The sequence below is a fragment of the Hippoglossus stenolepis genome, chromosome 16 (genome assembly GCF_022539355.2).
Source record: "Hippoglossus stenolepis isolate QCI-W04-F060 chromosome 16, HSTE1.2, whole genome shotgun sequence".
In the NCBI taxonomy this organism is placed as follows: Eukaryota; Metazoa; Chordata; class Actinopteri; order Pleuronectiformes; family Pleuronectidae; genus Hippoglossus; species Hippoglossus stenolepis.
The window spans coordinates 3089241-3115557 of record NC_061498.1 but is presented as its reverse complement, the minus strand read 5'-3'; the positions used below and the strand labels follow the sequence as shown (position 1 = coordinate 3115557).

Sequence of the window (26317 nt, the reverse complement as noted above, 5' to 3'; positions counted from 1 at the left end):
ACTAACTTACTGTTACTCAAGTAGAAAAGTTAATGTGATACTTTTGCTTTCACTTGGGTAGATTTTTGTCAAACCCCGTCCCTTATTGCCAGATTCCACAGGTTAACACAGGGTCATAAAAAAAAGAGTCAAAAATGAAGGTGTTAAATATGTAGAGATTCATTTAACGCTGCCATGTTAACGAGCTTTAAAATAATGCTTCAATGGAACCAATAACTCAGAAGTTATCTCAGTAAACTCCTACTTCTACTGATATTGCGTCATATATGTTGTTATTGACATAGGACTTAGATTTCAGTCACTAAGGTCTTAAAAAGTCTTCAATCTAACTTGTTGAAAGCTGCAGAAACGCTGTTCACAGATAATACCTCTCTACAAATGATTTGATCTCCTTTTGAAATTTGTTGGCAAATGAGGCCGACGCATGAATCATACTTTGCGGCTCCATCTTCTAATTACTGACGTTACTGCTGTTTAACGGGCGATTTAAAAACGTTTGAGGCCGTCAGAGCGGCTGCGTGACTCGCCTGAAGACATCTGCAAATTTGGCAAAACACCAGGTGAGGAGAGGAGAACGACTTCTTTCCTTCTGCTCGAGGTCAGGACAGAAAACCGAGCAAGCTTTCAGTGCACAGAGGTGTCGGGCTGCTGCAGATGTTGACAGTGAGTTTGTAAGAGATTCTCGTCCGTTAGTAATTAAACAAATTGTCTGAAAATGGCTTAAATCTGTATTTCTGCAATGTTTGAATAAACCCGCTGAGAGTAGAGTAGAGATCCAGTGTGCGTTCAGTGACCTGCGCTTCATCTAGCTTCTATAGGAGCTGCCCTGAAGGCGTCATTACCTCGCTGAAGTGTGTTTTTCGTACCTTATACTACGAGCTCTCGCACAACAGGCCCAACCCTCGTGTCACATGGGGCCACGCTCCTCACCCAAGGGTGTGCAGAGTTCAGTCGGATGCAACAATTCACTCTGGGGCTCTCAGCGCTCTCTAATCGACATTGGTCCCGGGATAAGGTCGTTGTCAGTTCTCATACTTCAGCCCGCGAGAGCGAGCTGCACTTGAGCTGTCTCACTTCGGCTCCTGGTTAATGAAGGCACAGGCAAACAGATCGATAAGCCCCTAAAGGTCACAGGTTGAAAACACGCCGCCTCTCTGTCGCTCTTAAACTCGCCGTGACTTCTCTGTGTGGACACTGAAGTTTGAACAACCTTCACGAGTCACAGGCAAGATCCTGTGACGCGTTATTTAGTTTTTTTTTCACTTTTGCCATTGAGTTTACATTAAACCGGCCCATTTAATCTATTTAGTAAAGGCATTTAAGTGATGTCAGCAGTGTCTTTAGCAGGCGGGGGGGGTGGTCACCTGTAAAAAAAAAAAAAAAACCTCTACCACTCTGACTAAAAGCTCCGTAATGTGCCGTCTCCTTTTCACCTTTACAGATGAATGGTCATTAGGAGGAAGAGAGAGGCATTCATACCCCCCTCTCTCTCTCTCTCTCTCTCTCTCTCACACACACACACACACACGCTTCATTGTAGTTTTTAAAGCTGCATCCAATAAAACCATCTCATGTTCCTCTGCGGTTGGATCTCTGCCCAAACTACAGTATATCTCACACTCTTAATGGAGCGAGATCACACACACACACACACACACACACACACACACACACACACACACACACACACCAGGACGTGCTTCGGCACACTCGTGGACACTCACCCAGATCACTGAGGGCCTTTTACGCAATTTGCCACAGCTCGGAATGACAAAAGATCAAGAAGAAGAAGAAGAAGAAAGAAAAATAAATCAATGAAGACTTTGAGAAGCTCTTTACATTTTATCCTAACTCAATTCTGACCGTGTCACATTTCATTGGCTGCTCTGACCCACGCTGCCCCTAACGCTCCTAATCCGAAATATTGGAGGCAATACGCTTGATTACATGAGTTTGGCCTCGCTAGCAGAGACACACACACACACGCTGAGACACACACACACGCTGAGACACACACACACGCACACAAACGCAGATCCTCGCACACTCATTCTCAGTAACACCCACATGGGTCACTTTCATAACACGGAGAGAACAAGTCGTAGGAGGGAGATGGAGAGAGCGAACGGGCAGAGAGAGATAGAGAGGAAGTGAGTACACTGCTGGATGGACTCGTTGTCTTCCCTGGGGAGACGTTCACACATACACACACACACAAACACACACACACATGCGCATCCGTACTTACATGCTGACGGAACAAACAAGACAGAGAAGTTACAAATGCACACACAATATACACACGCACGCACACGCACACGCAGACACAAACACTTGCGGATAATGTGCAGGGTAGATGTGTTATATTCTCTCTGCCTGTAAAGGTCCACTTCACAGGTGGAGAACAAAGGTTCGCTCGCTTCTCTTTCTCGCCGTCTTTCTCTCTGTATGACTCACTCGTATGCACACACACACACACACACACACACACACACACAAACACACTCTCTAACACTGAAGTACGTGCTGGCGCTTTGAGTCACACACCCCTTATTAACTCAGTGAGACAGTCTCGTCCCACTTTACCCCCGTGCTGTGCTGTAGGGCTGTAAAAATTGGGGATAAATATATTACCTGTGCCGAGGCGCTGAGGGGGGGCGGTAGGGGAGGGAGGGAGGCCGGTAGGGGAGGGAGAGCCATTGGGGTGACTATTTCGAGCAGCCATGACCCAGTGTGGTAACCCACTTTCCTTCTGTCTTTCTCGCTCTTTCGCTCCCCTGGCGAGCGTCACGAGTGTCCACTCCGAGCGGTGTGTGTGTGTGTGTGTGTGTGTGTAGAAAGTGTGTTGGCCTCCCGTCTCCACCTGTCCAGCTCCGTCTTTGTCTCCAATGTCTCCACGTTCAATTATTTCTCCACTTTTTTAAAAATGCATCCGTACTCCTTCAACCTGTCTCTGTGATTTCTGACATTTATACCCTCTGACAGCTGGTGAGTGAAGTGTCTGAATCAGCTGCATGTTACATACGTGTTAATGGAAACGTTTCCCCTCGACAGCCGTGTTGCTGAGGTGCATTGTGGTCAGTTGACAAGTTACTACTTATAACCAAAATCTGATATATACTCTCAATTAGGATTGTGATTTTACATTTATTCATCTACTGAACAACAGAATCAACTAGAAATGCAACAGTCTGCTTATAAAACCACATTTAAAACCACTAGACCCAGATCTTTATTTGGATCTGCATCAAATTGCACAAAACTAAAATTTCACAATGTTCACAATCCTGCTAACTTGTAGTCAAACAATCCAACAACACAACAGAACTGAAAACAGAAACTGACCCAGAAGTCCAGGGGACGTCACAGCCGCCATCCTCAGTTACGTTGAAGCGTTTGCACGTTGCCCTTTAGACGTTAAGGTCGAGCGTAAGAACGTCCATCTTTGTTCCCCGGAAATGCATCATGAAGAAACACCCACATTTAGAACGGTTGCACAATCACCTTCAAATAAACTGATGGCTGTGATATTCTATTTTTATGCTGTTGTGTTTTTTTGTTTTTCTTTCTATAATCTATTTTTAACTATGTTGACTCGATTTGTTGTTTTGAATGTTTTTGTTGCCACAGAGCAAAAGAAGTTCCCCCGCAGGGAAAAGCTTTTAGGACAAATCTGTCTTTAAAGTGCTTCATTACCATGAGCTGCTTTGGTAGCTTGATGGAGGGATGGAGGGAGGGAGGGAGGGAGGGAGGGATGGATGGAGGATGGAGGGGGATGGAGGGATGGAGGGATGGAGGGATGGAGGGATGGAAGGGAGGGATGGAGGGAGGGAGGGAGGGGAGGGATGGAGGGAGGGAGGGAGGGATGGATGGATGGAGGGATGGAGGGATGGAGGGATGGATGGAGGAGGGATGGATGGAGGGGGATGGAGGGATGGAGGGATGGAGGGATGGAGGGAGGTGGATGGAGGAGGGAGGGAGGGATGGATGAGGGAGGGATGGAGGGATGGAGGGATGGATGGAGGGATGGAGGGATGGAGGAGGGATGGATGGAGGGAGGGAGGGATGGAGGGATGGAGGGAGGGATGGATGGAGAGAGGGATGGATGGATGGAGGGATGGATGGAGGAGGGATGGATGGATGGATGGAGGGATGGATGGAGGGAGGGATGGAGGGATGTTTAAATGATGGGTGGATAATCAATGGTCTCTTTCTGTTTCCCACCTTTTGCCCCAGGTGGTGCTAAAAAACGCGCACATGGCCGTGGGCTCTTTGACCATCAACGAGGAGAGGTCAGAGGTCATCGACTTCTCCGTCCCCTTCATCGAGACGGGCATCAGCGTGATGGTCTCCCGTAGCAACGGCACTGTGTCGCCCTCGGCCTTCTTAGGTGAGGAACACGGGAGCGAGGGACGAGCCTCAAGGCCGTGATTTTACATTTTTATCAATATTTGAACTATGCAGGTAAAATAAAACGTGAAACGATGAAATCCGACACTGGGATATGACACCAGATGTTTGAGCTCATCCTGGTAGGAGGTGATGGTCTTTGGTTCGGAGTTTTATCGGGAGTTTGGACCCTGATGGCTGCAGGTCGAGTTATGATTATTATTGCAGCCTCATCATTACACAGTATTACTTAGGTTGGGTTTAAGTACAAACTGTATATTTTCAAATACATTTTTTACATTATTTTCCATTTTGACAATGAGTATTCGTGCCATATTGAAGAAGAAAGAAAGAAGATTTAATATTACAAGAATAAAGTTGTAATTTAATGAAGAGAAGTGATAATATTACGAGAATATAGTATAATATAAGAAAAGAATATGTATATCATATCAAAAATATTTCTTTTAGGAAATTAGCAGCAGGGAGAACCCATGCCCACTCCCTCGGGATCCAAAATCCTAATTACCAATCTGATTGTTTATTAAAAACTAAGAAACCTTATGATAATGTAGCAGTTATTTAAGTGTAAGTGTCTTTTCATCGAGTGTTGGACGGATGTTTGTCAGGTCGACGTCCACCTTCCCCCCCCCCCAGTGATTCAGTGGACACACGAGTGATCAGAGCCCAGTTTTGTGTTGTGTGTGTGTGTGTGTGTGTGTGTGTGTGTGTGTGTGTGTGTGTGTGTGTGTGTGTGTGTGTGTATTGGAGCAGGTTGTACATGATAATATGGCTAACTGTTTATTTATTCTCTCCTCTGCTCCCTGTCCCTTTGCCCTCTTCTATTTCCTACTCCCACTCCATTTCTGACTCTCCCTCCCTCCTCTCAATCTGGCACGCTGCATTTGCATATCTCTCTCTCTCTCTCTCTCTCTCTCTCTCTCTCTCTCTCTCTCTCTCTCTCTCTCTCTCTCTCGCTTCGTTTTCTCTTCCTCGCTCTCTCCCTGCCGCCCTCTCTCTTTTCCCCCCTCTTCCTCCCTCTATCCCGATGTCTCACCCCCATCTTCCTTCTCTCCTTCTTCCCCCCCCTCTCTCTCTCTTCTCTTTTGCTTATCTCTGTCCGTCCACGCTCCCCTCCCTCCGTCCCTCCATCCCTCGTCTCTCTTCATCTCTCCCTCTCCTCGCTTCCCTCTCTCTTCCCTCCAGAGCCCTTCAGTGCGGATGTGTGGGTGATGATGTTTGTGATGCTGTTGCTGGTGTCAGCAATGGCTGTGTTTATATTCGAGTACTTCAGCCCTGTGGGCTACAACCGCTGTCTGGCTGACGGCAGAGGTGAGAGGCCTTCGCTCAACACACACACACAGGCACACACACACAGACACACACACACACACAGGCACACACACAGACACACACATGGACACAGGCAGTGTACCTGCACCACTGTTTGAGGATATAGATGCAAATCCATGCAGACACTCTTCTCTCCTCCTGTAGCCATGCTGCCGCCCTCGTCTCTCTCGCTCTCTTTTTGCTCACACCAGATGTGAGGTGGAATTTAGAGGTGAAATTATACCACATGCTTGAAGTTTTACTTTTGGGAAACGATGAGTCAGACTCGCAGCTTTTTCGACGCCTTGTGTGGCTTCACTTTTTCAAAAATGTTCCAAACAGAAAAAAGTTTCTCAAGTAATTTGCATTTACCATTTTGAAGGAAACGTAAATTATGTTTTTCTACGTAACAGAAAAACGTCAGTCAGCTCGAGCTGCACTGCTCAAATAATTCGAAAGCTGCAAAGTTTTCCCGTCTCCTCCGCTGCGTTTCAATGCCTCTGCTGCCCTGCGTCAGTGTCTCTGCCCCGTGGATTCAGACCCTCCACCTCCACAGCACCCACCTGTAGCTCTGACCCGGGAGGTTAAAGAGATTTGCTCCTCACTCCTCATCGTGTTAATGTGATAAAGTGATGACGTCAAACGTGAGTTGTCTGATTTAAAACTTGTTTAATGATCCTCAGCTCAAGTGTTGGTGAATTATTAAAGTCTGGCGCCACCCACCATGTTTAATCCAAACACATTCGGCCAAACAAATCATGGAGTATTAGCATATTGTGTAGGAGACAGGATTGTTAAAGTTTAAGTTAGTAATTTACTCCAAACAATCAAATTAAAGTATTGAGGCTTTGCAGGTAAACGCAAACAATACGACTCTGGATCATTTCACACAAACTCTGTGTTCAGCCTCCATATAAAAACCAGTCGTCCTCACTGACCCAGTGACTTCATCCTCCTCCTCCTCCTCATCCTCCTCCTCCTCCACGCTGCTCTCTCTCTCTCTCTTTTATAACCTTTTACAGGTGTGTTTCTCTGCTTTAGTGCTGCTTCCGTCACACCAGTCATTTGCATTCATTTCCATATTTCCCAAAAACCACAAGTCAGCTCTGACAGCAAGACTCTGGTTTTCTGTTAGATCTCCGTAGCCAGAAAGATAAGATTTAAAAAAACTAAGAAAAATCAATCTCTTCCCTCAACTCTGACGTGGCTAAATATAGACAATGGCTATCTTGTTTTTTTCCTCTCCTCCTTCATCATGTTCTGAAGGAGATGCAGTCCTCTCTACAGCGCTGCTCTCTTCTGTGCGCCTCCTTGTTGTATCTGCTTGTAGCTCAGTGGGAGCTCGGTATCATGAAGAGTGCAGATCGAAGTTTGAACTCAAAGGATTCGGCGCAATAACGCATCAGTGACCTGACTGCAGTAGATTTGTGAATTCTTGATTCATTAAAACCGAGCTTCTTCTGCAAACTTCACACGCAGGAGATGTTTGGCTCGATAAAGTTGGTTCGTCCGAGGAAACAAAAGCCTCTTGCAACAACGCACGCCCACGCGCTCGCACACCCGCTCTCACACAGTCGCACGTACCCACACGAACATCGTCCACCAAATGCTAATCACAGCATAATGAACCAGTCTTCTGTCGGCTTGTGGACAAGTGAAATCCACGTAGTTCCAAAACTGATTAGAAAAAGCATTAATTAAAAAAAGGTTGTAATGTTGTGGGCAGTTGTGGCTCAGGAGGTAGAGCGAGTCGTCGGGTAACCAGGAGGTCGGGGGTTTGATCCCCGGTGCCTCTGTATTCCAGGCATTGCTCATTTACCATGATGTTCTTCTCCTTCTGTTTAAACTCTATGGTCCTTTTAGACGCTGCATTTTGCATTGTGTCAGGTGTTCCTATTAGTTTGTCCTCCCCACATATCACTGAGCGTGGGCTTGATAACAGAAACATTTGTCTGTATAATTCAATGGATTCCAAAGGCTGAAACAGTTGAATCAACATGTCTCTGCAGCAGTTCACACTAACCCTGAACATCAAGACGCCTCCGTGAAGGTCAGATTATTATTTTGCAGGACGGTTTGCACTAGACTACATCAGTGTTCGCTCGGTGAACCTGAAAATCTGGCAACTGGGCGTATGAATCGGATAAAAGTCACATAAAACAACAAGACAAGAGTGAACAGCGATGCCAGGAGCTCTAGATGCTAATGCTACAATACTATTTAACTATGTCTGGACGATGTGTCTCCACCTCCTCCCAATATCCAGAAATGAAGCCAAAATAAGATTATGAAAGCTTCCATTTTTCACTGAAGACATAATTTGAAGTTATAGTCAGTGTCACCTGTCAATCATGATGATTCATCCTGTTTTTATAGCATCAAATAACTTATTAAAACCAAACTTGCGAGAAAAATGAACATCTGAGTTTGTTATAAGTCATAAGAACGACTGAAATGACTGAAACCATCTTTGAGAACGATGTATTTGACCTTTAAATTGTGTCCATGTCCCACTTACTAACACAGAGGAGGCAGGGCTTGTGTCCTATACAGCCTCCAGCCACCAGGTGGCGATCGAGGCACTTTGGCTTCACTCTTGGGAAGCTGTAATGTCGTCCATCTTTATAAACGGTCTCTGGTGTGTCACCTACATTTAGTGTAATACCACAAAAAGACAAGAAGTACATCTGAGACGGGTCATTAGTTTTAGTATTGGACAAAAAATTGAAAAATGAAATTTAATGATGGTGTTTGAGAAAAGGTCAAGTGACGACCAAAGTTATTACAATTCATCCAAAGGGAGAAATGAATGTGGTGGAGCCAGACCAGGGTAACTTTCATGAGGACACATCAGTATGCTGCCACTAACAGAATTAAAGACTTTCCATGAAATAAAATCTCTGCTCACCTGGAGGAACCTGCTCCGTCTCGTGTTGTTTGACTGCGACTGCGTTTCTTTCAGAGCCTCACGGTCCATCCTTCACCATCGGTAAGGCCATCTGGCTGCTGTGGGGTCTGGTCTTCAACAACTCTGTGCCCGTGCAGAACCCCAAAGGGACCACCAGTAAGATCATGGTGTCGGTGTGGGCCTTCTTCGCTGTCATCTTCCTGGCCTCCTACACTGCCAACCTGGCCGCCTTCATGATCCAGGAGGAGTACGTGGACCAGGTGACTGGTCTCTCGGACAAAAAGGTACGACGAGCCGCTGGTCTCTCTTCTTATTCCTCTCATCTGTACCTCGCAGTTGTGAAGCAGATGTTTTCACACATCTCCCGTCTTCTGCATTTAGTTCCAGAGCCCCAACGACTTCTCGCCCCCGTTTCGGTTCGGCACCGTCCCGAACGGGAGCACAGAGAGGAACATCAGGAACAACTATCCAGAGATGCACGGCTACATGACCAAGTTCCACCAGAAAAACGTGAACGAGGCTCTGGGCAGTCTCAAGGCTGGGTGAGGACCTGCGCAGTGAAGTAGAGCTGCTGTTCATTCAGTTTAAAACCAAACTGAGCGAGCAAAACGATTTTCAGTATCAAAGTTTGAAACCTAAATCTGTAATTAACATCTCGTGATATTAAAAATGTAATTTGGAGCATGTTCCTGTCTTTGCTTCGGGCCGTGCTGAGCGTCTCGTTGCAGCAGCTCTGGGAGAAAAAAGGGTTTAAAATAGTTTACGATTTAAGATCCTTGTTTGTGTCTCTCCTACTTGTCTGAACATATTGTGGCTGAAAACCTCCAATAATACTTTTACTCCCCCTCTTCACTTTTCATGGAGTGTGTCTGTCTCTGTGTGCCAGCTCCGGCCTTTGGCAAACCAAGTGGAAGTCTATTACTCTTATCAGCAGCTTAGTGCTATTTAGCAGGTTAATTGGAATGTTGTAGCGGTGATGTCTGACTCCTAAGTGCTAATTAATTGTAACCTATCTCTCTCTCTCTTTCTCCCCCCCCCTCCCCTCTCTCTCTTTTTTATTAGCAAACTAGACGCTTTCATTTATGACGCGGCCGTGCTCAACTACATGGCCGGCAGGGACGAGGGCTGCAAGCTGGTGACCATTGGCAGCGGCTACATCTTCGCCACCACCGGGTACGGCATCGCCATCCAGAAGGAGTCGCTGTGGAAGAGACACGTGGACCTGGCCATCCTGATGCTTTTTGGAGACGGTGAGACGGTCGTCCTTGTTTCCTCCCCTGTTTTATTCATAGCTCCTGCACGGTGTAATGCACCCAGCGAGCACAGAGGCTGTTACGCGTACAGCCGTGTTGACGCAGTGAGTTGTATATTTAATTACTCAAAAGATGCACCGGATAGTCCCTGAGATACCACAGTGCTTCAGCAGGGAAGGAAACAGAGCAGAACTTCTGACTGACAGCCACAGCAAACAGTAAAGGACAAGCCCGACTTATTTCTGCTTTTATTTAACCTCTTTGCACAAACATTTGAAGATATACGCAGTTTCTTTTTTAAAATGCAGATAAACCTGCCAAAAAATAGGTGATTGACTCCTTTACCATTCAGTTCTGGTTCTTTTTTATTCTGCTGAGACATGTTCGATGTCATGAACACACCAAACATCAAGTCTTGCAATTGTTGCATGCTGCACAATAGGTAGAAAAAAATTGCTGATGTTTTTATAACCAAACTCCATCAAAAACAAGCACTTTGACTTTTTTAGTTTGGCCCATGTCCCATCCACTTACATGGAGGAGGCAGGGTTTATTAATAAGACAGCAACCAGCCATCAGGGGGTGATTGAGTTGCTTAGTTTCGTCCGTCTCTATAAGAGCTTGAGCAGCGTCAGTAAATACAGTGAAGAGACTCGTAATAACAGTTATGAATCAGACTATAACACAACGCCTGCTGTCCTCAGGGTTTCTGGACGTTATTTATAACACGGTCACAATCCCGCTTTGTCCTTTTCTGACCCGCTCCGCCCACAGCCCAAAAATATTGCCCATAAAACTGATCTGAACTCGTCCGACCTGCAGGTCAACCCACAGGACTGGTTGTTTATGGGTCGGCCCTCACATCACTCGAGTCTGGACCCACAGTTTTAGTGTTTAATTGGTTCTGTAGGTCAAACGTACAGTAATCGCACACTCCCATACATCAAGTGCTGAGAGAAAAGGGTGCTGCTCGGAATATAAGGGGAAATTTAGCTCCACCTTGGGGGCCCTATGCTTTATGTTCACGCTCGCCTTTTAATGGGAGACAGTCTACGCTCTCCAGGCTCTTTCTGAAATGCGTTTCCCTCCTGTCAGCTCTACAGCTGGAGCTTTGCAGGATCGCACAACGAGCCCGGGAATGAAATTAAAACGTGTTCAAAATGTGTCCAATCCTGAGCCGTGTAGTACGAGCTTTATGGTTTTCAAGCAAAAAACTCCTTTGTCGTAAATTAGTCAAAATAACACAGACAACAGCTTCTTTTATCGACCATAACAGTCTGATTTCACTACGTCCTGTTTTGATATACTGCTCAATTCAGAGTGGGAAGTGTAATGGAAGTTTGGTGTGTGTGCGCATGTCTAACGATAGTTATGAGGTTCCAATTTTGGTTCGATGCCATCCTTGAGAGGACATTTTGCCTGGTCCTCACAAATTCACAGGGCTGTTTGAGGGTTAAGACTTGGTTGCAGGGTTAGAATTAGATTTAGGCATTTAGTTGTGATGGTTAAGGTTAGGGTAAGGGGATACGAAATTAATTATGTCAATGAGTGTCCTCACAACTGAGGGACAAGTGTGTGTGTGTGTGTGTCTGTGTGAGGGAGTGTGTGTGTGTGTGTGAGTGTGTTTAGTTGAGAATGGTCCGGCCTGTTGTGAGCATCCTGAACCAAGGGCCCTCCGGGGGCCACTATAGTCTGTCCCAGTTAGAGGTGCCAGCATAGCTCCTGGTGTATTTCGACAGTGCGTGCATGAGTTCTTGGCTTTGTGTGTGTGTGTGTGTGGTTGTGTGTGTGTGCGGGTGAATATGGGTCAGGCCTATGTGTGTAAGCAAGAGGGGTTTGTGTGTGTGTGTGTGTGTGTGTGTGTGTGTGTGTGTGTGTGTGTGTGTGTGTGTGTGTGTGTGTGTGTGAGAGAGAGATGGGTGTAGAAACTCTGACTATGTGACACAGGTTTATTTTTATCAACCTACATACGATTCAGTCAGATTTCTGTGTGTGTGTGTGTGTATTGTTGACTTATTGATCATAAGTTTGATTCCTCTCGAATGTGGGTCGACTGTGAGACACTGCGCCACCGCGCCGCCCTGTCTCGCCCCTCTCAGCATGTCAATGTCACTTTGCCACGCCCCTTCCCGGTGGCCTAGAAAGTGATCAGACTCGAGCGGACGGCCCGTCGGTCTGAGACGGGGGCTGAGAGGAGGATTCTGGGTAGTTTGACGCAGGCGGGAGCAACAAATACATCACAGATAAAAAAATGGAACCACAGTTTTGATGAGTGGTTTTCTGATTGGCTGTTGGATCAAAACCATTTCTGCAGTAAATCACAGGTCTTCACACTTTTACACGTTAGGCTGCAAAGTGACGAGAGTTAAAAGAAGGGGAAACATGAAGGATGATTAAAGGTAATAAAGATGAATGGAATAGTGCTAAGAAAACCAGCTACTGGCTTTAGCTTCATTTTTAGCAGAACTACTTGGATTGAGTATCTATCATTTCATCTCCAAAACGTCAAAACCGTCGCTTTAAGGTCACAGAGTTGTAAAGAAAAGAAACACAGTCGGTCAAATGACTATTTCCGTTAATTCCCAAATTCCCTGATTGAACTTCATGAAACTTCTTTTCATTAACTTCATTAACATTCAGTTACTTTTCCCAAGTAAAAAAATATGTGACTCCGATGCCCTTGATTCAAATTCAGACAGGGACACGCGTCACATTTCTAATAAACCATTAAAATAGCTACAAGATAGTAGCAGTTACCATCTATCAGCAGATACGACCATTAAGCTGTTGTACGACTTTGTCTGTGTCTGTGTGCGTCTGTGTCTGTGTGTGTCTGTGTGTGTGTCTGTGTGTGTGTCTGTGTGTGTGTGTGTGTTCGGCACCTCCTTGCAGTTTGTATGCGGTGGCGCTCCGTGTTGTTGCTCAGCCACTGCCCCGGTGCAGGAGTCGCGCTGACACGCAGCGACAGCGGCTGAACGTATGATTAATTAACCGACGCTTGTCCTGCCTCAGTCGGCTTTGATAGAGAACAGCCCGCGATGAAACAGAAGGTGACCCACAAAGAGACCAGAAGCTCGGGGACCAGCACCAGACGCACGAGCAGCCACACAAACGCACACTCAAACACACACGTTTGCATAGATCCACACACACACGTTATTTACATGGCTGTTTTAAAAATTATTCAGAGAAATTAGTGCAAATCAGATCAGTGAAAATTAGCATGTGACCAATGGCATGTATGTGTGATGTGTTTCCTGTTTTTGCCGAATGTAACTTCCCTGACCCCTTCTTCCATCTCCCCTCCTCTCTTCTTCTCTTTCATCATCTCTCCATCCCTTGTCTCCTCCCTGTTCACATCACATCTTTCTACTTTATTTTACACACTCCTCTCTTCATTTCAATTGACATACAAATGATAAAAATCCCTTCTTCTGTCCATCCCTCCTTCCTGTCCTCTCGCTGCTTCCTCTTCTCTCCACACCATCTGTTTCTCTGCTCATCCTCTCGCTCTGTCACTATCTCCTCCCTCCTGCCGTGTCATTGCATTTCCTCCCTCTAGGTGAGATGGAGGAGCTGGAGTCCCTTTGGCTGACGGGGATCTGCCACCACGAGAAGAACGAGGTGATGTCCAGCCAGCTGGACGTGGACAACATGGCCGGCGTCTTCTACATGCTCGGTGCCGCCATGGCTCTGTCGCTCATCACCTTTATCTGCGAGCACTGGTTCTACTGGCAGCTTCGCTTCTGCTTCATGGGCGTCTGCTCCGGCCAGCCCGGCTTCGTCTTCAGCATTAGCAGGGTGAGAAATTACAAGAGAATCCACCTTTCGTGCACACTGGTACCATCAAAACGCACAAAAGAGCCACGACTTGTACTTTTTCTAATGTTCTGATTGAAAGATTCAGATCCTGAACATAATCTGCTCAAAACGGAGCCAGCACACTCAAGCTGACACATTTCACACCTTGCGTTTTGTTTCCAAGCACAGAAATACAGCATACGCTCAGTTGTATCACACTTTGCTACCTAACGCACCTTCCAAATTCTGCCGTGGATGATATTAATAAACAACAACTTTCTGTGTAAAATTCCTCACGGCCTCCGGCATCCACTCGGTCGTCTTTGCCAAAGTTAAAACCAAAGGTGACAACTTCCGGAAAGTTGTGAGTTTTCGCGTTAGCACCTGAGAAGAAATGCTGCCAAGAGGGGGGATCATTGTGTTTTTTACATGTTTGAATTGCTTCTAGTAGCACATGAAGAAATGTGCTAATTCCTGCTGCACACTAGAGGACAACTGGGCTGATTCCAGGTCTGATTCTGTCCTCCAGATGGCCGTCCTGATTCTAAATCGTGGTACACGTGTAGTATGAAAGAAACCGCGATTGGGCGAGTGAGCAGAATTAAGATGCTTCTCCAACCGGATATTGCGTACAGGGCTGCCTACAGCGTAAATAAGACGTTTCCTGTTTCCGTTGTTATTCTGAAGTCACGTTTAATCACGTGAGTTTCTGTGAGTTCCCAGGTCTCTGTTGGTTAAACGCAGAGTTTGTGCTTCTGCGTCTCGACTGGATCGTCCAGTGTGAGCGTTCTCACCGTTGACATATTAAAAATCGGTTTCATCTGCCATGTGTGTTGGGTCTGCCCTCCGTTCAGATTTGAAAATCATCTAGTGTGCACCAGGCATTACTCAAAATCCTGCGTTCTCTGACATGCATGTATGAAAACAAACAAACAGGCTTTGTGTTGTCTTGTGTCATTGAGTTTGTGTTGTCGGGTTTGTCTCATAAGAAAAGACAAGAACGTTTCTGCAGGGAGCAAAACATCCAAAAGGGTTTTAATTCTGCATTTGACCTCTGCATCACTGAGTTGTTCCATGTCTGTAAAGTCACCTTCATGACTTATCTCTTCACTCCTGCATCATCAGATTTATAGCCGCTAATGTCTCTGAATTGAAAGAGCTTTATTTCTTAAATGATGAAGACAACCTACAAACCAAATTCCAACCGCCAACCTAAATAAACCAGATATAGGAGCTCCCTCCTTTTCGTTCTGACGCTTCCTGACGTCCATCAGGTAAATATTTACAAAATGTTGAGCCGAAATCGATATTCCACTCAACTAAAATCAGCCAGAGAACCAGAGAGGGTAGATTACCGGATCCCAGGAGACCAAAGTCACCCCCGAGGTATTTGATTTGCATTCCAATTGTTTTGACATGGCTCCGGTGTAATTCACTGTGTGCCTCTGAAGGTGAACCGCTGCAGGCCAAACCGCGTGGCTAATTTACGGCACGGAGCCACACACTGCTGCTCGCTCCCTCCATTTGATGAGCTGCCGCGGCGCCGCGGAAAAAGCAAGGCCACGGAGAAAAGAAAAAAAAAAACACGACAACATCACATTTTCCCCTCTCTGCTCTAATGTTACGCCCCAGTGCCCCAACTTTGATTATTTTGTACGCTGTTAATTTAATGTCGTTGCTGTTGCCTTGTTTATGGTTGCGTGTGCGTGTCCGTGTCCGTTCGTGTAGAAGCAGCGTAAAGTACCAGTTGCTGAAATGTCAGCTGACTTCTCATTTGCAGGCTGCTTGGTGTTGTTTTTGATTATTACACCATTATAATTTGTATGGGAAATGGATCCGGGAGCAATTATGCTCCGTGCAACATTCACTGATTGCGCTCATTTACCAGAAATTACCTCTGTCTTTGCTGCGATGTGACAACATGAATGAACACACAAATAAAACCAGATGATGTTAAAATATTCATTCAGTGTTAATTTGCATGTGCGGCACAGGGCTCGGGCTTTATGGAACAACAGCAGCGGAAATTATCGTTTATTATCTTTCCCAGAATCCTCGGCCACACCAACACATTGTGTCCTTCTCATTTGCTCGAGTGCTTTTCTCTCCAGCTTCGGCCATTTTCTTCCTTTTCTTTTCTCGCTGCCACTCGGATTGATTCCACTTTTCTTTTCTTTCTTTTTTTAATTTCACAGCATAATCCAATAAACGTTATTGTTATTGCTGCAATTAACATTTGAGCCCGGCAGTGTAAAAAATGAGACATCTGTCACGGTTGGCGTCGGTCAAGTGACTTCGGTCACGGCCTTTCGGTCTCGGTGTTAGCGGCTCCGTCCCGGCTACCTGCTCCTCCAGGTCCCACCTGCACCACTGAAACAAATTAATTATACTGATTTAAAGCTTCTCGTGACTGAACAGTAAATGTATTCGAGGTATAATCTTCTCACATCTACGTTTGTTTACATTTAGCACCATAAACGGCACAGGAGCAGTTTTAAATCGCGAGCTGCTGCATGTACATTATGTGCAGTTGAACATGGGGCCTGTTTGTTGAATTCCTGCCTCTCTGCACCAGTGTAATCACTTATAGATTTTGCCGTGATCCCCGGGAGGATTAAAACATTCTTAGGAACCCTCGGGCCACAGTTACAGCTATTCACACATTATGCCCAAATAATCAGCCAGTGTAGCAGCGGGCCGGCAGCAATCTGCCAACTGTTACATTATGTGGGCGAAATCTGCTGCTGAATACGAAGCAGGAATCGCTTTGTGAAATGTCCCATATTTGATGCACTACAGTATCAACGTCTCGTTCCACCGGTCGTGCGTCTGCGTCCGAGGGGGAAGCGCTTAAAAGCTGCACAAACGCCCGCGCTGACCTTGCCCTTCAACGCCAACGTCACCGCTGAATACGACCCAGTCCTGGCGTCTGTGAAGGTGAAAACCTAATAAGGAAAGATTCTCCTCGTCGACAATCGAGACGCGATGATATCATCGATCTCCGGGGAGCGAGGATCAGCGACAGACTTCGGCAACAGGTGGAGTTTAATCAAGAAAATAAAAGAAGAAAAACAACAGAGATGAAGTGACGAAAACTTACGTAAACAGACAGATGGAAGAAAGGAACACGGATGAGACGGATAAGAAACAGACAAACATTGAGAGACGGTTCTAAGTGAAGTGTACGTTTGTCCTCCGCCTCACGATTTCCCTCCGTCATTTTGTATTTGTGTTAACCTCTCTCGCTTTTAGCCACACTCAAGCTTTACATACTTGGCTGTTAACAGACTGTGAAATTGAAAGAACTAACAACATTATCTATAAAACCCGGAGTGAGGGGTGGAGGCCTTTTTGCGGCGATGCAGTCGCTGTCCATGAAACCAATTAACACCCAGAGACGAGTGGCTTGGGAGAGACGAAGCCGGGGTCAACGAGACATATTAGTGGATAAAAGGAAGAGACGTCGAAGAGTCGCGGCTTAACAGGGGGAGAGGATCTGACGGCCGCTGACCCCCCCCCTGACCTCGTGGCAGAGTCGTGACCTCTGCAGTGGTGAACGGGTCGGAGGTCAGCCGCTCTCCGATCTTTAACAATGGAAGAGAATCCCTTTATTTCCACAGACGTCCAGAAAAACTGAGTAAAATCATTGTTAGCCATTGATCTGATGCCGTCCCCATCCATCATGCCTGGTTTGCTCTCCCTGCGTACATCCATTTTTATCTGAATACTGTATCGTACATCACTGAATGCAAATGGGCCAGTTTATCTTTCTGTCACTGAACCGCTCGGCCAGTGTCTCCTTGGCTCGGCCTTTGTCTTCGGAGGGGAGAACGCCTGGTGACCGGTGGCACCGGGGGGGCAGCAGAGCTGAGGTGTTTAATAACTGCCGGAGGATATTGTTCGGCTGAATTCTAATCACATTGATTAAAGGTATTGATCAGGGCCTTTTACAGCCTCTTTGTCAGCATCAGTCATTCACCATCCAGCTCCACTGTCCGCTCTCAGTCTTCATCCTGCGCGCCCACTGGCACCGTCTCGCTTTATCTCACACCGGCCAATACTTTGTCTATAAATCACATGTAGATCTGTTTTATTATTTTATGCCACATTTATTGGAATCTATTATTATTCATCAGCAGAAAGAGCTGCTCTCACTTCACCTCATCAGGTCCGGGAGCAATGTAAACGTATGCTTCTGTCAATTTAGAATACATAATGTTTTTAGATTTAAGATATTCATCATTAAATGCTGTTTCTTGTCTGTCTCCTCCCCCCCCCCACAGGGCATCTACAGCTGCATCCACGGCGTGCAGATCGAGGAGAAGAGCAGCTCGGCCCTGAACTCCCCATCAGCCACCATGAACAACACCCATTCCAACATTATGCGCCTCTTACGCACCGCCAAGAACATGGCCTCCCTGTCAGGGGTGAACGGCTCACCACACAGTGCCCTGGACTTCATCCGTCGAGAATCTTCTGTCTATGACATCTCTGAGCACCGGCGCAGCTTGGCAGGCCACTCGGACTGCAAGCCTCCTTACCTGCCGGAAGACAACATGTTCAGTGACTACATCAGTGAGGTGGAGAGGACGTTTGGCAACCTCCACCTGAAGGACAGCAACCTGTACCAGGATCACTACCTGCACCATCATGGCTCAACGCTGGGGCTCAGCGGACCTCCTCCCAACAGGCCCCAGAGTTTGGGCAGTGCGAGTTCACTGGAGGGCGGCATGTTCGACTGTGACAGCCTGGGTGGTGGGGTGGCTCCTATTTTCACCACCCAGCCCTGTTCTGCACTGACTCACAGGAACATGAGCAAGTTTGACCTCCTGTCTGGACAGACTCCCCCCTCAGGCCAGAGCTTCAAGGGAGGCCTGCCAGACGTGTATGGTAAGTTCTCTTTTAAAGGAGGTGCCTCAAGTTCCACCTTCATCCCTGGGCACAGCTATTGTCCCGGGAGAGGAGAGGAAGATGGGAATATACGCTCGGATGTCTCAGACATTTCCACGCACACCGTAACGTACGGGAACCTGGAGGGCAACGCCAAGAAGCGCAAAAAGTATCGCGATAGCCTGAAAAAGAGGCCGGCCTCTGCTAAGTCCAGACGGGAGCTGGACGAGATCGAGCTGGGCTACAGGAGGAAACCCTACCACATCAGCCACCACCACTACCACGGCCACCGCTCAGCCTCCCCACCTCTTTTGCCCCCTGAACGCAAAAGAGGAGGTGGTGGAAACAATGATGGGAACTCCTATGTCTTCAGAGAGAAGGAGAGTGTGAGGGATTTCTATTTGGACCAGTTTCGGCCAAAAGAAGGCGTCCCTCAGTGGGAGCATGTGGACCTGACAGAGGGCCCTGGGAATAGAGATGGGGTTGGGGGGCCCTGCACCTCGCTGGTCCCGGTGGATGACTTCCTTAAGAGCAAACCCAAAAAGGTTGATTCTAAGAGTGGGGGAGGATCTGGATTGGCAGGGGGAGAGTGGGAGTGCAGGAACTGTCGGGCCAGCGGGGGAGGAGGGGGCAAGCAGATGTCCATGCACGGAGGAGGGGGCGGTGGCGGGTACGGTGGTGGCATAAGCTGCGGGACCTCGGGAGGCGGCGGAAACAGCCGCCCCAGTTCGGCGACCTGCATGCGCTGCGAGGGCTGTAAAAAGACAGGAAACCTCTATGATATCAGCGAGGACAACAACCACCTCTTGGAACAGATGGGGGGAGGTGGGGGAGGAGGTATGGTTGCAGGCCCTCAGTCTCAATCTCAGGCCCAGCAGAGGAGGAAGAGCGGAGGATTCGGCAAGCCGCTCCGGCGGCAGCACTCGTACGATGCGTTTGTCGACCTTCAGAAAGAGGAGTCGGGTGGGATGGGAAGTTTGATGGGTCTAGGAGGAGGTGGAGGGATGGGTGGGGCAGGCATGGGAGGGATGCTGCCTCCACCCAGGAGTGTCAGCTTGAAGGAGAAAGAACGCTACATGGAGGGCACCAGCCCCTTCGCACACATATTTGAGCGTCACGGGGGCTCGGAGAGAGAAAGGGAAAGAGACAGGGACCCGCTGTTTTACGGAGGTGAGAGCCGGAAAGGAACCGGCTCACCGTTCGGCTTGTTCAGAGGCGGCGACGGCCTCCACCGCCGCTCCATCGGAGAGAGAGACACGAGAGACAGGGATAGGTCTCTGATGGAAGGAGGAGGCGGGGGAGGGTTCTCTTTATCCAAATCTCTTTACCCCGACCGGGTAAACCAAAACCCCTTTATACCCACCTTTGGGGACGACCAGTGTCTGATGCACGGAGCCAAACAATATTACATGAAAAAGCAACAGCAGCAGCAGCAACAACAAGTTGCCAAAAACAGCCGAAGTGACTTCAGGGCCCAGATGAGCACGACGTCATATCTGCCAGCGTCTGCCACGGCCGGGGTGGTGTCCAACGTGGCCCCCCGGTTCCCAAAAGAGCTCAGCCTCGGTGGGATGAACCACCACGGCTCCATGCTGGGGGTCGGCCCCCCACGTCAATTCAACGGAAGCAATGGCCATGTGTACGAGAAACTCTCCAGCATTGAGTCTGACGTGTGAGCGTAAATGGAGGGGGAGGAGCAGGTAATGGCAAGAGAGAAAGAAGGGGGAGAGGGTGTCAGGAGATCAGGGATGATTTCAAAGACGCTGTTCGCACACGGCAAACCTGAGACAGAGGAGGAAACGACCGTGAGATCGAAAAATTACATGTTCGATTTTTGCAAGAAAATCTGGGTAAAACAATCAGGACACCCTGAGGAGGTGTGGAATGTAAACCCCTCTCTCAGAAATGGCCAAAGCTTCTTTACTTGACGAGTAACATTCCCCCTCAAAACACTCGAGTCCATCAAATCCTCCACCAGTGCGGCAGAAGTCACTGTACTCGGTTCTTATCGCAAAGAGATGACACCTCATCTCGGTTTGATACTGGACATGTGTGGCCTGGTGCGGTGTGATGGCCGTCTGAGAGCTCCCGCCGAGCGCTGGTGAGGAAGGACTGCGAGAGCGGAGAGAGAGAGAGGCGAGCTGCCCATCTGCCCCTGTGTCACCACAGAAAGGAGACGTTGTCACTCTCTCTCTCTCTCTCTCTCTCTCTCTCTGTGGAAGGCCCGTCCATCTCTCTCTTCGTCCTCCGCTCTCTCCTCTTCTCTCGCGGCCGCCGCTCCTCCTCCTCATCCCTGACGCCAAAAGAGCCGATCTTGTTTGCTATGAGAAATACAATCATAAATGGTAATAACATATTCTTATAGAAAAAAAAAACAGGGTATCAGAACAACAATAATATTGATAACGTTGTGAATAACAAAGATGTTAGTATTGATGAAGATAACACAGCTTATGATATCACTAAGTTTTTTTCCTTGTTTCATGTTCTGTTGGTAGAATATTTCACTACTGTTTTAGTATCTGTAGTTGTGTTCTGTGACAGCGGGAAGGTCGTTCTCTTCTTCAACCAACAAGCCAGAAAGACTGAGTCCTTAACTCCTGATTTTATTTATTTATTTTCTTTCTGTAGAATATTTTGCTTCATGCTCATTCATTTATTTGCTCCTCGTGGGAAAAAAGACGGGATCTGGAGGACACGTTTGGAGCTGACAGATCCTGACTTGATGTTTCAAGACGTTACAAATCAAGTGCACACACACACACACACACACAAACTTTAACACACACATTTTGTTTTGTGAGTCTGAACTTGTGTTACTGTGAACAACACGTTTCGTCACAAGCTGAAGATACAGAGAGGAAGGACGTGCCTTAATGGTCTCCAGTGGATGTGTCCTCCAGTTCACACGCGGCGGCACCGGGACGGACCAGCGTGCTTTTAGGCTGCTGCTGCTGCGGCGGCGGCGGCGTTCTCTTCACGTTTATGAGCCAAAACTGCAGTAAACATTTACAGCAGGCTTGAGACGCTGCCGTCGAGATGTTTTATAACTTCGTAAAATAATTTCATATGTCAAAGTATGGGCAGTGCTTTATGAAGCGGTTGTATTCAGGATGTCCCACTGTCACGGATAGACCGACGGGTCTCACTTCACAACACGGCAGCCTTTAGACCACTTCTTTTATTCAGGTTACATAACAACAGTCACCAGGCACTTACTTTTTTTGGCCTCTCACTAGTATCTTCGCAGAAGGCATCACTCTTCACTCATGTGAGCGGTCTGAGAGGCGCACACGGAAAGCTTTGCTCAGACTATATATGCACTGTTCTTTATGTCGGCGAAATGCTACGAAACGTGTGGGAGAGGTGTTGTTGCCCCGTGACAATGATGCTGGGAAAAGCTTGAGCCGAGGAGGATGTCTATTTGGGAGAGAGAGGCCTCTCGAACGCCGTCCGTGGCGTCGGGAAAGGCGGCCATGTTGTGAAAACCTTTTTCAGGCACTTTGACTAATAGTCTTTTAAGCTGGAGAGGCCTCATTTATTGCACAGGACCTTTTCCTCGGTGTAGGTTCAGGCACTTGGTAGACATGCCTTATCATCCCATCTCCCCCGCTCCCCCCCCCCGAGCTGTCTGCTGATGACTCATCATATTACTGTACAGAATAAGGACGCCTCGATTAGTTATTTAAAGGTTTGATCTTCGATTAGCGGGCGGTGTCAGGAGTTCAAGGGCTGCAGGAGATTGCGCTGGAGTGCTGGCCTGAGATTGGAGAAGTGTGTAGAATGTGATCTCTGTCGTATACCCTGATGTAAATGCACCAGTGTAATAGTGTGTGTGTGCGTGTGTGTGTGTGTGTGTGTGTGGAGGGGTAGCAAATTTTTTTTTCTACCACTAACCTGCTGATAACTCCTCATAAATTCAACAGCCTCCGTTAACAATGTGAAAGTGAGACTGATAAAGTTAGCCTTAAATCAAACAGATTCACCCCCTGCTCCCCCGACCCATTAATGACTCTCCCGCTAAATACGTCGGGATCTCTGGAATTTTTATACGCACATATTTTTGAGCGTTCAGGTCAACCATTATCAGCGAGGGAGGGCGTGAGACGACGAGAGGGCAGGCGGAGAAACCACGAGGAAATAAGACGGAGCCGAGGCGCGACTCGGGAGTTGAGCATCAATCAGTGTCAGCGTTAGTTTGTTGAATCTTTTCCTTGTAAATAAACTATTTAAAAACTCTTTTCACTTTGTACAGTAAACAGACAGACAGGATGTAACTTTAAATATGTTTTACAGCAATTTAAGAAATAAAGAAAACGCAAATAAAAATTCACAAAAAACAGAAAAAAACACACAAACAAAAATATGCAAAATATAGTTAACACAAATATGACTAATCATAAGTGATATAATTGAACCTCATTTTCTTTCAATCTCATGTTTACTTAATTATGATAGTTTACCGATCAGTATACTGATTATGTTAAGAATTATGCTTTTTTCTTATTTTCACTCAAGTGTTGGAAATTGAGGATAATTTATTGTAGGTGTAGACGTTTGGTGATAAAAGGGGAAAGTTTAGTTTTAGGAGTCTTTGCTAAGTTTCCCTTGAATTGTGTTAGACTCTTTTTAAGGTAAGCTCTTCTTCATGCTTTTTGAGATAAATTCAATTATCTACACATTTATGTAATACAATATTACATGTATACATAGATGATATTTGCATATAGAGGCAGTATATTGTGATCCTTCATTTTTAAGCTGCAGTCCTTATTAAGAACCTACGAGACGTTTGTGTTTTTGTTGCCCGTTTTTTTGACCTGGGCTCTAATGATGATTGCACACAGAATTTAGAGCCATCGTCGGCCCGGCCTATCCCGTTCCCTTTCTATGTTTGGGATAGACATCACTGTGGTAAAGGAAATTACACACATGCACACACACACGTTTAAACACATGCACACACACACACACACACACATGCACACTGGAGATTTCCCAGTGTTGATTTTGTTAATATTGCTGAGAATTTCAGCAGAAGGACGAGTGTGGTTTCCTCTAATTGAGAATCCATTTGAAGCTGAAATGCATTTGTGCAACCCCTTATTAAAAAGGTGAAACATCCGTTCTGTCATGTTTCATTTGATGTGGAGTTTGACTTCAGCGGAATCGGCTGCTCTCGACACCGTTTGGCTCCGTGTTCCTGAACCGTGTTGTTCGACAGCTCAAATCACAAATGCTTCTGGATTCTGATTTAATTTTTGAGCGACTACTCTTTCCACTGCTTGTTTCTCTGATTGAGATGGAAAAGTATATAGTTTGTAATATGTTGTGTACATATGGAATTGTGGCCCCATGCACTTAAAACATTAACTCCTTGGTTCTTCTTCTGTATTTTTACTGTTTTCAATAATTCTCCACAATCTCCTCCCCGGCCCCCGAGAAAAAGAAATGTACCTTTCCTCTGTTTTTCTTCCCAACTGCATTCACGTCCAGAGGGTTGATTGAAAAGTGAAAAATGTATCTCTGTGCACATACGCTATATTAGGTTTGCAGGGTTTTTGTTTTTTTTCATACAAGCCACCACGTTTATTCAACTCATTTGCAATAAACAGCATGACCAAACAGAAAAATGTGCTTACTCTACACTGTATGTGCCAATACATCACGTCCCCTTGTTTCTTTTCTGGAAGGATAGCTAGGGCCAGTTTGCAGCTGCTCACTGGGAAGCGGAGCTGCACCTGACACTGTGGTAAACATGCTATCATCAGGCCTTTCCCGCCTCCAGCTGCTCTGCTCTGCAGCCAGCGTGCACAGGTCGGCCAGCGATGCAGAGTAAGCACGGGCTCGTCAGAAGTCTTTATTTCCCCGAAGGCCGAATCGGTCCCAGCCTCCTTCCTCTGCACACGAGCATGCCACAACACATTTGTTCAAACGATTCATGTAGAGCAAAACACTGTGTCACATCTTTTTTTTTTACAACACAAGAAGTGGTTGTGGCAAGTTAGTGGGCTGGAACATCCTGAAGGTGGAGGATGTAAATATCACCTCAGCTGACGTGTGTTTTTCTGTCAGGAGAACTGACACATGGGACCAAATAACAGCGTGACACGGTCAGCTGCAGGGTCGACGTTAACTGACTTGTGAAAGTGGGTTTTTGTTTGTGCTTTGGTATTTGAACGGTTATTTGACGTGTTTGTTCACGGTGACTGAGTCGAGCTGCTAATTTCTATCAATGAGTCACTGGTGTGATTTCATCTCATGCAGACAGGAGGAATTATACTGTGAATCTGATTGTTTTATTGTGAAGGGCAATGAAATTTTAGCGGCGTACAACTTTCCAGCTCACTATGATTCATTACGGAACTTGTTTACTAATATTTTAAAGGTTTTTCTGTGTGTTTGTGTATGGACATGTACCGATATCGCTTTATATTGATGCATTCAAACTTTTTATTAAATTGTGTACAGTTTTGTTTGTTAATATTTCTGTTTTCCATCTTTATCGTTCATAACTCCAGTGGATTGATGAGTTAACGACATAAGGGGTTGCTCCGAAATGTATTTCACAAGGTTGTGAAAACACATTTACACTGAAACAGCCTGATTCAATTTACTGTGGGTTGACAAAAATGTAACATATGAATAGTATGAATTGTATACATAATGATATACATAATATTATTCTTGGCCATTCTTTTCTCTTTTTGTGGCCCTTTTCTTTGAAATAATACCAAAATTTTTACACCATACAAACAGAAAACCACACAAAAACAAATAATTGTACAGGATGTGTAAATACTGAATATTGGCGACAACATTTACCTTCTTTTTTTTGTATGGAAACGATCAACGTAATCTCAATAACAAAATTAACCACGTCATGACAAAAATTGCAAAAAAATCCCATCGTTAAGGTACTTCTAATAAGGATAATACGGATATCTGCAATTATAAGTGCTCAAATAAGATTATTCTTTCTCTTTGTACATGATGAACAAGATGAAGTGTTGAGTATTAATAATAAAAAACTATAAGTTTCACGCCGATGGTATTCAGAGTCTTTTTAATGGTTTTGAATCTTTGACACACGTGTACACACTTTCTCTGGAAGGTGTGTTTATGTGTCGGAGAAGTTTCCTCCTTGAATCTCTTGTGCTTTTCTGCGTCTCAGTAGTTTTGATTGAGTGTCTGACTCTGAACCTCCTTTCTCATGTTTCTCTCTCTGAACACACACTCACACTCACACTCACACACACACACACACACACACACACACACACACACACACACACCTTTGTAGGGTCTTCACTCCTCTGTGTGTCAAACACGTCGATTGTCATACCCTCAAATACACGATCCGGCCGTCACACACGAGCTGCCTCCCTCCCTCCTGACTGGCAGGAATTCCTGGGGGAGGAAGAGGAGGAAGAGGAGGAAGAGGAGGAGAGGTCTGCCTGAGAAGCCAGGGCCATATGGCGACTGTATGGTGGAATGGTTGAGTCTGGGTCTGTCCCCTCTACAACCCACACTGCTGCTGGCGCTGTACGCTCAGCCTCATGGCGTCCGGCCCCCTCAGGGTTCTCTCAGGCTGCTCTCTGAGGTTCCCCCTCGCCACACACACACACACACACACACACACACACACACACACACACACACACACACACACACACACACACAGCACCTTTACGCATCATCGCCACTCCTGCTGGATTGTGCAGCAGTACAGTGAACCTGCCTG

General features: G+C 46.4%; 1 protein-coding gene across 1 annotated transcript in view; it reads left to right on the top strand.

The window, feature by feature from the left end:
• LOC118123160 (glutamate receptor ionotropic, NMDA 2B) overlaps nucleotides 1-25046 on the top strand; it is a 100265-nt gene extending 75219 nt beyond the window's left edge. Inside the window, exons 10-16 of the mRNA XM_035180344.2 lie at nucleotides 4237-4390; nucleotides 5596-5721; nucleotides 8684-8913; nucleotides 9011-9171; nucleotides 9692-9879; nucleotides 13445-13683; nucleotides 17967-25046. Coding sequence (XP_035036235.1) covers nucleotides 4237-4390; nucleotides 5596-5721; nucleotides 8684-8913; nucleotides 9011-9171; nucleotides 9692-9879; nucleotides 13445-13683; nucleotides 17967-20249 — 3381 coding nt within the window. The 3' untranslated portion in view covers nucleotides 20250-25046. The remainder of the gene's footprint in view (nucleotides 1-4236; nucleotides 4391-5595; nucleotides 5722-8683; nucleotides 8914-9010; nucleotides 9172-9691; nucleotides 9880-13444; nucleotides 13684-17966) is intronic.
• The last annotated feature ends 1271 nt before the right edge of the window (nucleotides 25047-26317 follow it).